The 15,864-nt window shown below is 44.9% G+C and overlaps 1 protein-coding gene across 2 annotated transcripts; it reads left to right on the top strand.

Annotated features, from left to right (window-relative positions):
• The first annotated feature begins 659 nt into the window (after nucleotides 1-659).
• On the top strand, nucleotides 660-14,833 carry LOC120046127 (F-box only protein 11-like). Of its 2 annotated transcripts, none has more exons than XM_038991104.1 (20): nucleotides 660-972; nucleotides 2,367-2,524; nucleotides 2,897-2,978; nucleotides 3,087-3,231; nucleotides 3,447-3,576; nucleotides 5,899-5,982; nucleotides 6,091-6,223; nucleotides 6,314-6,420; nucleotides 6,508-6,619; nucleotides 6,750-6,856; nucleotides 9,391-9,528; nucleotides 9,626-9,843; nucleotides 10,168-10,348; nucleotides 10,443-10,565; nucleotides 10,722-10,807; nucleotides 10,917-11,248; nucleotides 11,361-11,468; nucleotides 12,305-12,413; nucleotides 12,555-12,653; nucleotides 12,876-14,833. In XM_038991104.1, exons 1-20 carry the CDS (start codon nucleotides 885-887, stop codon nucleotides 13,003-13,005), a joined length of 2,670 nt encoding a protein of 889 aa, XP_038847032.1. In that variant the 5' UTR covers nucleotides 660-884; the 3' UTR covers nucleotides 13,006-14,833. The 2 variants fall into 2 exon arrangements, with proteins under 2 accessions (XP_038847032.1, XP_038847033.1); XM_038991105.1 differs by having other exon boundaries at nucleotides 661-972; nucleotides 2,370-2,524.
• Nucleotides 14,834-15,864: the final 1,031 nt, after the last annotated feature.

Below are 15,864 nucleotides of genomic sequence, written 5' to 3'. Positions count from 1 at the left end.
GTATTGTTATGTACACATCAAAGGACGACTAGAGGGCAACATTGCACCATATTTCTAGACCGTCCCCTAGTGATCAGATTCACAACCAGGCGACTAGGTTTAGTATGCAGTACAGTAGCCACTTACCCATTAACACGCAACATCTGCACAAGCGAATGCCCTAAAACATGATCTTGAGCATGGAAGTAGCACACACACAAGTGCTACAGTACCAGGCTAGAGGTAGCTGGTTTTGTCCTCAATTATATCAATTATGTTACTGACCATTGCTTTGACTGATCAGCGTGCCCACTCTACTATCCTGTAGCCTATCCTGGGTTGTATCCATACGGTTGGTTCTGGCCCACTGCCTATCCTGGGTTATAGCCATTCGTTTGGTTCTGGCCCACTGCCTCTGTTGTGTGGTTATCCTGACCAAAAACGCCCTGCGGCTATGCAAAGCAGAGATCCTCTCCCTCCCCTCCTGCTTTATCACACTTGATTCAGCTAAGCAACTGCTCCACAGGACCTTGACTTACTTATTCAGGTGTGTTGTGTAGCGTTGGAGCCTAAGTCTGCACTCCAATCTACACGAGGGCAGTGTTCTCAAGAGGACCTGTGTATGCTTGGCCACAGGAGGTCGCTGTGAGTCCAGGGTGTGATTGGTGGCAGACATCCTCCAGTGTTTTTTCCGAATGTCCCTGTGTGAGTTAATGGCTCCTCCTGCTAGATACGGAGCTGGTAGCGAGCAGTCCGAAAAACACTAACTACACCCGGGTAGATAGATAGCGCGCTGGGTGGTTTGAGAGAGAGGCTCACCGGGTTGTAGTCGAGGCCTGGTGTTAAAGCGTGAAGCGGATGGTCGAGGAAAGCGTTCTGTATTTTAACAACAGACTCTCCAAAAAATGAACTCCGTCAGAGCCACCAACCGGAGACCCAGGCGAGTCTCAAGGCCGCGCCCGGTGCAGCCCGACCGGAACGAGGGGGACCGAGGTGAGAGGGACCATCGCCAGAGCACTGTAGGACTGTAGTCGTGTCAGGGCGGCAAGGTTCCACAGTGACCCCAGCCTCAGCTGCCTGGCACGAGAGTTATTTAGGCAAAGCCGAGGCTTGTACCTCTGTGGCACAGGCCGCGCTTTGTTTGGCTTGAGTGACTGTGGCTACCAGTGGGGCTGGGGGGTAGCGTGAGTACTTCCCTGCTGCGTAGTTCGCTAACGCGTTGACTAGCTAACGTTAACTAACCCATATAACTATGCAGCCATCCATAACGTCGACCATGGCGAACCCACTGACTTTGACAGATTGTGAATGGGCATGGCAGTAACGTTACTAGCTAGCTATCATCGGCTTCTAACGAAATTAATCTGCGTTGTATTTTGAACTGACATTTTTGGGGTGTGCTGCCCATACTCCAGTAACTAGCTAGTTACTTTAGCTTGCTAACGACAAGCTATGAATGTCTACTTTAGCGATGAACGATCAGCCGCAATTTAGACAAGTAACGTTACATTTTCTTGTTAAGCAGTCAACCAGCTAGTTAACTGCGTGGCTCACACTCAAACATTTAATTTAACAAGCTAACTACCTAGTTAAGCTAACCAGTTATGTCTAACTGAGCGCTAACGTTGGCTAGCTAGCTGTGTTTGTTTACATGGCAGATTTACTAGCGAACAGTAGTACCTACGTAGTTGAGTTTTGACTCATCGGTGCAGGTCTGGTCGGCCCTGTTACCTGCAGGTCAACTTTTCTGGGCTTATAGGGGCTGTGGCTTTGTTATCGCAGTGTGATGGGCAAGAGGCCGTTGGCCAGCTAGGGAAGGACATTGTGGGGCTCAGTCGGGCCCTATTCTGGTAGTCAAACCGCAGGGACGCATCTGCAGTTATCAATCACCAACCATAATATGTCACCCACACAGCGTTGTAATACAATAGCCTACCCCTGTCATATATTAAACACATCCATGACACCACCCAGTCTATGAATGACCTAAAATCGTTTTAGAAGAGGTGGACTAGAATGACACTGATCAGCTGTCATTACTAATAAATGTGTTTTTAATCAGCGCTTTACACCCTTACCAACTGCAGTAGTGATTAGTCTGTGTGGGTGGATGGTGTTGTTTAAATGGCATCTGCCTGCTGGTGTTTGTTTGTTGAACTGTGCTGATGGAGAAGATGTATGTGTCTTTGCGCTGTGTTTACACAGGCAGCACAATTCTGATATTTTTAACACTAATTTGTGTTTCGACCAATCAGATCAGCTATGGAAAAGATCTGACGTAATTAGTCAAAGGACCAATTAGTGGGAAAAAGATCAGAATTGGGCTGCCAGTGTAAACGCAGCCTATATGTGTCAGACTTTGTTCTGACTGTGTCCTCTGTGTCCAGCAGATGAGGAGGCTCCAGCTGCAGCAGCGGAGGTGGCTGTGGAGGAGTCTGGGCCTGCAGCTGGGAACAGCCCCTACCAGCTCCGACGCAAGTCTCTACTGCCCAAGAGAACAGCTTCCAGTACTGCAGCGGCCTGCCCCAACAAGACCGCTATGGAGGTCAGTCCGAGAGAGAGCACCATTCTGTGTTTGTTCACATCCCTTAATTGATTTAAAAGGACTGGTTTGTGGTCCTGTATTTCTGATGGTAGAGCATACCAGGGTTGCGGGTTTAATTCCCGGGGCCACCCATATGTAAAATGTATACATGCATGACTAAGTCGATTTGGATAAGGTCTGCTAAATGGCATATGTTATGTTATTCTGATACATTATTTATGAAACAGTGTAAACTCCCACTGGCACCAGTGTACATTTCGGGAGAATGGTAGAGGACAGTATTGGTGTGAGAGAGACAGAATGTGTGTGTGTTAGTGTCTGTCATTGGGGGAGGTAGCTGTGTGTTTGTTACTGATATGTGTTCTGACACAGGGAGCGTCCACCTCGACGACAGAACCCTTCGGTCCCCGAGCCAAACGAGCCAGGGTCTCTGGCAGGAGCCACGACCTGCCAGGTAAGAATGTGTGTCTAGGCGTTCAAGTCAATGACGTGAGGTGTCTGCATGGCTCTTTCTACAACTGTATGTATCATCTATTCATACTAATGGAAACTGTGTGTCTAGCGGCTCTAGCAGAGCAGTACCTGCAGCAGAAGCTTCCAGATGAGGTGGTTCTGAAGATTTTCTCATATCTCCTGGAGCAGGACCTCTGTCAGACTGCCTGCGTCTGCAAACGCTTCAGCGAGCTAGCCAACGACCCTATACTCTGGTACACAATCTTCAGTGGACTGTGACTCTATACTGAAGGGAAAACAAAGACACATTTTCTTGCCCATTGTAGTTAACGTAATAGTTAACTGATATTTCACCCCAAAACAATCAGTCACTATCGACCGTTATTGGTCCACACTGACATGAAGGCAGTTCATTTGTGCATCCCTCCATGCCTGAAGTTGACCTTTTGCCTTTTCTGTGTGTGTCCAGGAAGCGTCTGTACATGGAGGTGTTTGAGTACACCCGTCCCATGATGCACCCCGAGCCAGGAAAGTTCTACCAGGTCAGCCCTGAGGAACACGACCACCCAAACCCCTGGAAGGACAGCTTCCAACAACTGGTGGGTAGACTGTGTGTGTGTGTCAGTGTTTTCCATTAGGGCATGAATTCGGTTAATTAGCCGGTTACATAAACATTTTCAGCCTGCTACTTTTTCTACTTCATTTTAACTAGGTTACTTTTTATTTAAAGTTAAAATTTGCTAGTCGAGTCCGCTAGAATGAACGATATGCATTTTCTAGCGATCTAGGATAGGCGCCTGTCAGTCACAAAGAGAGCGATGACCCATACCTCAGTGGCGATGACAGGGAAACGCAGTCTGCTGTCTGTCCCACCTCCCGGTACAATTTGTGTGCGCCGTGTTTGTTTGCAGTCGAATTTCTAGACACTGAGGGGGGAGAGAATTTGCTCGTCCCATGTAATGTAAGTGGTAACGATGAGTTGAAATCCACCACTTAGTCTAATTATTATTTTCTGGCTCATAGAAAATAAATCAATTGCATGTTTCATATAGCCAGCCACGTGGAGTCGTGGTGGATAGTAGGCTATTTAGTGTGCTTTGATTGACAATTGAACAGCAAATGTTGACTAGTTTATAAAAAGGTGTCAGACTGACTAAGTAAAGCAGATCTATAACCCTTGCCAGTCATAAATCATGCAACGTGGTTATAGGTCCATGGTATTGCATCGGGACAAGTAAGCCAAACGATTGTCTTATTGTTATAGACGACCACGTGTTCTATTTTCTCTCCATTTGATATGATTATGACTTGTCCAATTGAGCCACCCTTTCAGTTTAATGCGTGTTAGGTTTCTCCTGCAGCGCTGTTTCATGAACAAACATTGAATGAATCTAACGGAATGGCTAAACAAAAGTGAATGTCAAGCCCTGCTTCTCAATTAAATGTTAACAACAAGTAGTCTAGGCTTACCTGGCAGAATGATATCATGATTATTTTCATCAATCCAGTGGGTATTTGTCAGTGGTATAAAGTACCTATGTAAAAATACCTGAAAGTATTAAAGTCGTTTTTTGGGGTATATTTACTTTACTAATTTATATTTTTGACAACTTTTACTTCACTATATTACTATACAAATATTGTACTTTTTACTGCATACATTTTCCCTGACAACCAAAAGTACTAGTTACAGTTTGAAGGCTTAGCAGGATAGGAGAATGGTGATATTCACACACGTATCAAGAGAACACATGGTCATCCCTACTGCCTATAGTCTGGCGAACTCACTAAAAACAAATGCATCTTTTGTAAATAGTGTTGGAGTGTTCCCGCCGCTATGCGTACATTCTTAAAACAAGAAAATGGTGCTGTCTGCTTTGCTTAATATAAGGCATTCTAAATGAGTTAAATTTTAACTTCTACTTTTGATACTTAAGTATATTTTAGCAATTACATTTACTTTTGATACTTAAGTATATTTAAAACCAAATACTTTTACTCAAGTAGTATTTTACTGGGTGACTTTTACTTGAGTAACTTTCTATTAAGGTATCTATACTTTTACTCCCGTATGATAATTGGGTACTTTTTCACCACTGGTATTTGTTTTGCAAACTCTACCATGGTATGTGCGCTACAAAAACAAGCTAACAGCCTATTGCTAGGTGCACACTGGAATTAAAGGGTAACTACATCCCAAAGTTAAAATGTCTTACGACTTTTCACAGTCCTCAAAAGTGGTCTCCTGATGTGGTTTAAGCATTGTTGTGGACATAGAACCTTCAATTTGGTTGTTTTTCTATTTTAAAAAAAGTGATTTTTGAATGCGAAAACCTAAAAAAAAGAATGTGGGCTATATACTGTACTTCCTTTTTTTTGTTTGAATAAAATACATTATTTGAAGAAAAAACATCATTGTGACAATTCATATCTTGTAGTGAAACTGTAAATATGACTAATCAAGAGAAGGCAGGTTTAATGTTAATATTAAAAAAGGTTCAATGTTAACATTAAAGGTTTAATGTTCTCTTTCTTAGAAAATAGTCCTGATCATATAGGCCTGGATCTAGACAATATCCAAAACAACTAACAATACACTGAATTCATATTTTTAAAGTAATTTTAAAGTCATGTCTTTCCTAAAAATACCACAACACATTTTTCCAATCTGGGAGGTAAATTCTCTAAAGTATTAAGTCATTTTGCTGTGTATTTTAAATGGAATCAATACATTAGAATGTACTAGAGGCCACCAAAATAGAGCTGCTTTTGGAGAAAAATGATCTAACAGGCCCGGGGGTGCCTGGTTGGCTACGTTTTCTATTTTGCTGGCTACTCTATGTATTATACTGGTGTGTGTGTGTGGTTAGACAAACATTGTGTTAATGTTATTTTAACATTGTTGTAAAATTGTGTCGCAGTATAAAGGAGCCCATGTGAAGCCAGGCTTTGCTGAACATTTCTACAGCAACCCTGGGAGGTTTAAAGGCAGGGAGAATATGCTGGTAAGAGACACATCATTATACTCATGGTCTACTGAAAACACATTTTTCAATATGGCTGCGAGCCAGCTCCATTCTAGCTTGATTTGATGTAACCGTGTCTGTCTCCAGTACTATGACACCATAGAAGATGCGTTAGGAGGGGTGCAGGAGAGTCATTTTGATGGGCTGATCTTCGTCCACTCTGGGATCTACACTGACGAGTGGATCTACATAGAGTCCCCTATCACCATGATTGGAGCAGGTACTGTGTGTGGTCTGTCTGTCTCTTGCTCTTTCTACCTCTGTCTGTATTATCTAGTGGTAGAAATTGCCTTTCTTTTTGTGTGTGTAGCTCCTGGTAAGGTGTCTGATAAAGTGGTTATTGAGAACACCAGAGACTCGACGTTTGTCTTCATGGAGGGATCGGAGGACGCCTACGTAGGATACATGACCATTAGGGTACGCTGCTAACACAGATCCAACTCTCTCTCACACACACACACACTCTCCCAACATCTCCCCTCTAACCTGTTGTTTCATCTTCAGTTTAACCCAGATGATAAGTCGGCTCAGCACCACAACGCCCACCACTGTCTGGAGATCACTGTCAACTGTTCTCCTAACATAGACCACTGTATCATCAGATCTACCTGCACAGGTAATGTGCACACAGTCCGCAGTCGGGCTTGTGTGTTTTGCCTGTTTAGATTTTCTCCAGTGTGTGGATGTTGGGTAATGTAGTTTGTCTCCAGTGGGGCATGTTGGGTAAAGTAGTTTCTCTACTCCAGTGGGCTCGGCTGTGTGTGTGAGCGGCCAGGGGGCGTGTCCTACCATCAAACACTGCAACATCAGCGACTGTGAGAACGTTGGACTTTACATCACCGACCATGCACAGGTAAACAAACACACCACCGACCATACACACCACTGACCACTCTAAAACACCCTCTCTGACTGTGTATTCCTGCACGGTATCTATGAGGATAATGTATTGCACGGTATCTATGGGGATAAGTAAGGGAGAAATGCCCACGTTCTGTTCATTACCTTGGAAATATTGGGCGAGGGGGAGCCGAGTCCGTTTGCCAAGGTAATGTACGGAGGAGGAGAGGCGTATACCACAGTTGCCAAGGAAAACCATGTTAAAGCACACATTTACTGGTAGAAATTAAATGTATTCGTTGATATTTAAATGTTTAAGTGAATTCATTCTTTCTCATCTTCTGGTTGCTAGAGACGTGATCTAGTCTTTCATTCGATTAGTTCAATATTTATGGGCGCTACCCAGTCGTTGGTTCTTTATGTTCCGTTGCCATGCTCTCTGGCAACATTCTTATCCCTTGCTTGCTAGCTAGCCAACTAGCTACGGCTAACACAGTAATGTTTTTGCCTGGCATAGCTACAAGAGTGTGCCTTCTCGTCAGGACACTCGTCAACACTGTTCGTTACGGGGAGATCGCATTGCATATCAAACACTAGGCTAGAAGCTAGCTAAATAGGTTGTAACCTGCCAACATGGCAACTGAATTAAAATAAAATAAGATGCTGAAAGCAGCGGGTCAAACTAGAAACATGTAGAAGGATTTGACAGCATAGCGCCACTTGCATCGTGACTGCAACAGTAGCGACCAGATAAATTCATGTTTATCACTCACCACGCTAGATCAGATACAGTAAAAAAAAAAAAAATGTATTTGCAAAAACAAATCGCTAGCTAAGTTTTTCATCGTTGGACCTGCGTTTACTATGTTTCCAATTTTGGTGTGTGGTTGTTGGTTTAGCTTTCTGTAACTGTAGCAAGTATGGTTTGCATGTGTACAGTCGTGGCCAAAGTTTTGAGAATGACACAAATATACATTTTCACAAAGTCTGCTGCCTCAGTTTGTATGATGGCAATTTGCATATACTCTAGAATGTTATGAAGAGTGATCAGATGAACTGCAATTAATTGCAAAGTCACTCTTTGCCATGCAAATGAACTGAATCCCCCAAAAACATTTCCACTGCATTTCAGCCCTGCCACAAAAGGACCAGCTAACATCATGTCAGTGATTCTCTCGTTAACACAGGTGTGAGTCTTGACAAGGCTGGAGATCACTCTGTCATGCTGATTGAGTTCGAATAACAGACTGGAAGCTTCAAAAGGAGGGTGGTGCTTGGACTCATTCTTCCTCTGTCAACCATGGTTACCTGCAAGGAAACACGTGCCGTCATCATTGCATTGCACAAAAAGGGCTTCACAGGCAAGGATATTGCTGGCAGTAAGATTGCACCTAAATCAACCATTTATCGGATCAAGAACTTCAAGGAGAGCGGTTCAATTGTTGTGAGGAAGGCTTCAGGGCGCCCAAGAAAGTCCAGCAAGCGCCAGAACGTCTCCTAAAGTTGATTCAGCTGCGGGATCGGGGCACCACCAGTACAGAGCTTGCTCAGGAATGGCAGCAGGCAGGTGTGAGTCCATCTGCACGCACAGTGAGGCGAAGACTTTTGGAGGATGGCCTGGTGTCAAGAAGGGCAGCAAAGAAGCCACTTCTCTCCAGGAAAAACATCAGGGACAGACTGATTCTGCAAAAGGTACAGGGATTGGACTGCTGAGGACTGGGGTAAAGTCATTTTCTCTGATGAATCCCCTTTCCGATTGTTTGGGGCATCCGGGGGAAAAGCTTGTCCGGAGAAGACAAGGTGAGCGCTACCATCAGTCCTGTGTCATGCCAACAGTAACGCATCCTGAGACCATTCATGTGTGGGGTTGCTTCTCAGCCAAGGGAGTGGGCTCACTCACAATTTTGCCTAAGAACACAGCCATGAATAAAGAATGGTACCAACACATCCTCCGAGAGCAACTTCTCCCAACCATCCAGGAACAGTTTGGTGACGAACAATGCCTTTTCCAGCATGATGGAGCACCTTGCCATAATGCCAAATTGATATCTAAGTGGCTCGGGGAACAAAACATCGATATTTTGGGTCCATGGCCAGGAAACTCCCCAGACCTTAATCCCATTGAGAACTTGTGGTCAATCCCCAAGAGGCGGGTGGACAAACAAAAACCCACAAATTCTGACAAACTCCAAGCATTGAAAAAGAAGGGTCAACACTGCAAATATTGACTCTTTGCATCAACTTCATGTAATTGTCAATAAAAGCCTTTGACACTTGAAATGAAATGCTTGTAATTATACTTCAGTATTCCATAGTAACATCTGACAAAAATATCTAAAGACACTGAAGCAGCAAACTTTGTGGAAATTAATATTTGTGTCATTCTCAAAATTTTGACCACGACTGTAGGAGCATATTGCATCATGAATGCAAGGTGTCGCAATGTTTTTCCCAACTGTCCCGTTTTCTGGTTTTAATGCCCTTCTGGCCAATCAGAAATGAGTATTCAACAATGCTGTGGTATTATGATGTGACAATGTGTTGCAGGGTATCTATGAGGATAATGAGATCAGTAATAATGCATTGGCGGGAATCTGGGTAAAAAACCACGGCAACCCCATCATCAGACGAAACCACATCCACCACGGCCGAGATGTAGGAGTCTTCACCTTCGACCACGGCATGGTAACTCACTGACCTATAACCTCTCACCCACCATTTCCCAGGTTTTTACATTGGTGCTGTACATTGCAATGCTGACAGTATCTCTCTCTCCCCTCAGGGTTATTTTGAGAGTTGTAACATCCACAGGAATCGTATAGCAGGCTTTGAGGTGAAGGCGTATGCTAACCCTACAGTGGTTCGCTGTGAGATCCACCATGGCCAGACAGGGGGCATCTATGTGCATGAGAAAGGAAGAGGACAGTTTATAGAAAACAAGATCTACGCCAACAACTTCGCTGGAGTCTGGATCACCTCCAACAGCGACCCTACGATACGGTACACACACACACACCTACAATACTGTTACACATACACACGCATAGTAACCCTACGATACAGTACACACCCCTACAATACTGTTACACACGCATAGTAACCCTACGATACAGTACACACACTTCTACAATACTGTTACACACACACACGCATAGTAACCCTATGATACAGTAAACACACACCCCTACAATACTGTTACACACACACACGCATAGTTGCACTACGATGCAGGAAACACACACACATAAAACTACTCTATGAAATTATAGACACTAACCCCTCTAAGTATTATGGGCTGTTTGTTGACGTTCTGTCCGTCTCTAGGGGCAATGCAATCTTTAATGGTAACCAAGGGGGCGTGTACATATTTGGCGATGGGCGTGGCCTGATCGAGGGGAACGATATCCATGGCAACGCTCTGGCAGGAATCCAAATCAGAACCAACAGCTGCCCAATTGTACGCCATAACAAGATCCACGACGGACAGCACGGCGGCATCTACGTGGTAAACAAACACACACTCTTCAAATGATTTTACTCGTATAGATCCTTGGGCTTGTGCATCTCAGGAGATTTTGCTAAGGGTTGTGTGTGTTCAGCATGAGAAGGGCCAGGGTGTGATCGAGGAGAACGAGGTGTACAGCAACACGCTGGCAGGAGTCTGGGTGACAACCGGCAGCACACCTGTCCTCCGCAGGAACCGCATCCACAGCGGCAAACAGGTAACACACAGCCCACACTCATTCTCTCACCGTTATCGTTGGAAGAACAAATACAAAAGGGATATTCTTGTATCCTGTGAGAATTGGAGGCCTGTCTCATTAGTGTCTGGACTCTACATTGTTTAGAAGTCCGACCTAACGCCCTGTCTCCCTCAGGTTGGTGTGTATTTCTATGACAACGGCCATGGGGTGTTGGAAGACAACGACATCTACAATCACATGTACTCCGGCGTTCAAATACGGTACGTCCTGCCTCCTCACACGCCAGTCCAACGCAGGACACACGGTGGGTACGATAACGTTTGACTAATGTTAGATGACGGTTTTACTAACACTGTTGGTTGTCTATAGGACGGGCAGCAACCCCAAGATCCGCCGCAACAAGATCTGGGGAGGACAGAACGGAGGCATCCTGGTCTACAACTCCGGTCTGGGTTTCATCGAGGACAATGAGATCTTCGACAACGCCATGGCGGGCGTGTGGATTAAGACGGACAGCAACCCCACGCTGCGGCGCAACAAGATCCACGACGGGAGAGACGGAGGCATCTGTATCTTCAACGGAGGGAGAGGTCTCCTGGAGGAGAATGATATCTTCAGGAACGCCCAGGCAGGGGTCCTCATCAGCACCAACAGCCACCCGGTGCTCCGCAAGAACCGCATCTTTGACGGTTTTGCTGCAGGTGAGCTGCCCGTGTGTAAACATTTTACATGAGCTTTACTGTACTGACTGGTCAATACTGTAACCTACTCGTCGTCCGCCACCTGTGTTGAGGATGTAATTTCCTGTCTCAGGTATCGAGATAACCAACCACGCCACTGCAACTCTGGAGGGGAACCAGATCTTCAACAACCGTTTCGGAGGCCTGTTCCTCGCCTCGGGGGTGAACGTCACCATGAAAGGTAGCTAGCGCTAACAGGGTAGGGTAATGTAGCGCTAACAGACCAGACCAGTGGTAGTCAGTATATTTCTGAGGGATCCACTTGTGAAACAACCTCGCTGGGCGAGCCACCATAGGCTACCCATCGGTGAAAGGGGGTTGGGGGGGGGCAAGAATTCAAATGAATTCACACATGATATTTATAGATACTAATTAACATGGACAAACAAGCTATTTCATTCTCCATTGTAGGACACTTGGCAATTAGAAACAAATGTTACTAAATTATTTGATGAATCTTTTGAACATGGCCTTATTGCCATTATCTCTAAAGTTATAGCACAAAGATATTTGTTAAATTTCAGTCTGAAGGAAGTATATGGTTTTAATCAGTTCATTTCCCCCAGTCATTCTGTGCAGATTCATCACTCTCCCTTCTAACGAGTCCTACACAGCTTGTGTTCGTCGTAGATGGAAACAGAAGACACGTATGTGTTCCTGAGAGTCATTGCTTTCAGGAATGAGGTCATACTCTGTTCAACAGCTATAGTCAAATTCCTAGGAATATTATCTCTGTTTGTCCCAGCTGCTAATAGTGGATACTGGAGGTTACTGGCGTAACCATGGTTCTATGTACTAATTAAGCAGCACATTCAGCTGACTGAATAATAACTTGCACAACACATTCATTCAGATTGTTGCAGAGAGACGCCAATAGGGTTGCCGTGAGACGCGCAGTGACTATGGCTGGCTTAGACTGTATAGAAAAAGGTTCTTGGTCGCTCTCTGGATATGTGATCTTTTGGGAATGTCTATCAAGTGGACAGGCTCTCACCCTCTGCTCCGCCTCTCTTCCAGATAATAAGATAATGAATAACCAGGATGCCATAGAGAAAGCTGTGAGCAGAGGACAATGTCTCTACAAGATCTCCAGCTACACCTCCTACCCCATGCATGACTTTTACAGGTACACACACCAGCCCATGCACGGCTCCTACAAGTACACACACCAGCCCATGCACGACTCCTACAAGTACACAGACGACATTTAGTCACAGGTACACAGCAGTTACTCCACTGATGTTTCCTTTGACCTGTGTGTGTCCAGGTGTCACACCTGCAATACGACAGACCGGAACGCCATCTGTGTAAACTGCATCAAGAAGTGTCACCAAGGACACGACGTGGAGTTTATACGGCACGATAGGTGAGTAGCGCACACCAACCGTTTACTACCAACTAGATGGTCCCACTTGTGGCGTTTTGTTTCAAAAGAATTGAAGGACTGTCCGAACTATTTTTCGACGAGAATCTTTTTAGAATAACAGGATAACAACTTCTATATGTTTTCATTATGTTTTGGATCGTTCTTTCTCTCACGCCCTCTCCTGTCCTGTAATCCGTGTTACCCCCATCTCTTTCTCCGTAGGTTTTTCTGTGACTGTGGAGCGGGAACTCTGTCCAACCCCTGTACTCTGGCTGGAGAACCCACACACGACACGGACACACTTTACGACTCAGCCCCGCCCATAGAGTCCAATACACTGCAACACAACTGAACACACACACACATCACATGTACACACACACACTACATAAACACACACCCTATAATCTACATACACACACTACATAACACACATTCATAACACACTCATATATATATATATGCACACACAGACATATACACCACTCACACACGCTGGCCATAGGGAGCCAGAGAGACTGAATACGGTGTTCTCAGCAGGGACTGGCATAGAGGAACCCTGAGATTCAGAGACTGAATACGGTGTTCTCAGCAGGGACTGGCATAGAGGAACCCTGAGATTCAGAGACTGAATACGGTGTTCTCAGCAGGGACTGGCATAGAGGAACCCTGAGATTCAGAGACTGAATACGGTGTTCTCAGCAGGGACTGGCATAGAGGAACCCTGAGATTCAGAGACTGAATACGGTGTTCTCAGCAGGGACTGGCATAGAGGAACCCTGAGATTCAGAGACTGAATACGGTGTTCTCAGCAGGGACTGGCATTGAGGAACCCTGAGATTCAGAGAGAGACCGAGACAGTGATGCACTTGGGAGTCTCTTCTAAAGGGAACTATGAAGCTGGTCTGAATTTGACTGGTCTGGTCTGGATTAGCCTCTGGTCTACGGTGATGAGAAACTGACTCGTACTGAACGGCCACATGAGATTCTCACCATTGCATCTCTGGACGCCAAATGGCCAGGTAGAGGATGGAGAGTGAGTGTGGAGAGGGTAGGGAAGTGGCTACTCTGATAATGTCGGAGTGGCCAATGAGACTTCCTTTGCCTGTGACCTCTCGGCGACTCTCCAGGATCCTGGGAATCGAACTTCCTCCCAAGACAGGAAGAAAGGAGATTTAGCCCCACCCACTGAGAAAACGCTTCCTGTTCAGAGGCATCTGTTACTAGGCAGTGGATGGCTGATATATACATACGTACTGCTAACGGAAGAGAGGGACTTTGATCAAGTACCTCTGCTTTTATAATATGTTATTCTGATCAACAGATATTATTTTAATGCTTTCTCATGTAGTTTTGTATTTACAAGCAAAAAATCTTACTGTATTTGAATGTCTTTTTATTATTATATATTATAATTCTAAATGTTTGTTGTGTTGACCCCAGGCTTCCTGCAGTAGCTGTTCATGTCCCAGTGGATTTGTTCTTTCTGTGAAAGAGAATCACGTTTAACACTAAAGACTCTCTCCAGGCTAGTAGATGTAGGACTGGTGGAAGATTGTGTGTGTGGTGTGTGTGTGTGTGTGTTGGAAGGGTGCATGTGTATGTTTGTGTTCATATGCAGTCCGTGTTTCTGGAGAGGGTCAGATACGGGGCATCAGGCCTTTTTCAAACTGGGACAGACGAGTCGTTCTGCAGTCCCCTTCCCCATCTCTCCCTCTCATATTCTCTCCCCTCCTCGTTCCCCCGCCTCCCTCCCTACTTCCCCCTCTCTCTTCCTTACCCTGATCTCTCCCCCCCTCCTTTTCTCTCTTTGTATTCTGGTGACTGTGGCTCCTCATACAGCCTGGATCGTATGCATGTGTACCATAACATCAAGGTCGTGTGCCCCTGCTCAGACGCTGCGTGCCACGTCGGCGACTGTGCCGTCGGGAACCAGATTGCTATTACATATGTGCTTAATTGATGCGTAAAATACCTTCCCAGGCATAAGATCTGGCACGCATCAATAACGTCTGACCAGGGGACACAACCCTAGACTTAATATATTGTGAAGTATTAATACAACCATTATGTAGATGCTAGTATGAATTCAAAAAAGGTTTAATTTCCTAGGAAGAAAAAAAATAAATACGGGAAACTGGTCGTTTGTAAGAAAATAAAACTTTATTAGATCAGCCGTGTGTCTGATTTTCCGACTGATTTAATTCCGTCCAACCCGTTTACAACGAGCCTGTGCTCCTCCCACCAGCCTCCCTTGCAATACAACCTTTGGTAACAAACAAGCAAACTAAAATCCAATCAAATTATTATTTATTTTATTTTTACAGGGACAGTGCACATCAATCAACGTTTCAGTAAAAGTGCCGGTTTTAGCCAGCTGGCTAATTTTCAACCGCAGTCCCTGGGCAGGTTATTAAAAACAATTACAATATAGACAATCATTGAGCAGTGAGCACACGCAGAGCAACATAGGACAAGCAAGACATAGCATACAGACAGAGCAACATAGGACAAGCAAGACAGAGCAACATAGAACAAGCAAGACGTAGCATACCGACAGAGCAACATAGGACAAGCAAGACGTAGCATAGACAGAGCAACATAGGACAAGCAAGACGTAGCATACAGACAGAGCAACATAGGACAAGCAAGACGTAGCATACAGACAGAGCAACATAGGACAAGCAAGACGTAGCATAGACAGAGCAACATAGGACAAGCAAGACGTAGCATACAGACAGAGCAACATAGGACAAGCAAGACGTAGCATACAGACAGAGCAACATAGGACAAGCAAGACGTAGCATAGACAGAGCAACATAGGACAAGCAAGACGTAGCATACAGACAGAGCAACATAGGACAAGCAAGACGTAGCATACAGACAGAGCAACATAGAACAAGCAAGATGTAGCATACAGACAGAGCAACATAGGACAAAAAGCAGCCAGACAAAATTCCTAAAAGCAACAAAGTGTTTCCACACCTCACAAGCTACAGACAACAGACAACGTGGAAAGCGGCAATTCACAGCTAGGGATTATGTTCACAAATCTGATTGACCTTTAGCCATGTCTTCATGCATTTTGTGGAAGTGTGATATGTGGTGCAGTTATGTGTGTCTGATGGCAGTGTATTCCAGACATGGGAAGCTCTCACAGAGAAAGCGGATTTACTAAAGGTGCTTTTCCTTAAGGGAACTATACAGTCAC

This window comes from Salvelinus namaycush, chromosome 4, assembly GCF_016432855.1.
Source record: "Salvelinus namaycush isolate Seneca chromosome 4, SaNama_1.0, whole genome shotgun sequence".
NCBI classification, from domain to species: Eukaryota; Metazoa; Chordata; class Actinopteri; order Salmoniformes; family Salmonidae; genus Salvelinus; species Salvelinus namaycush.
The sequence above is the reverse complement of the archived record's forward strand: the minus strand, read 5'-3'. Positions and strand labels throughout refer to the sequence as shown.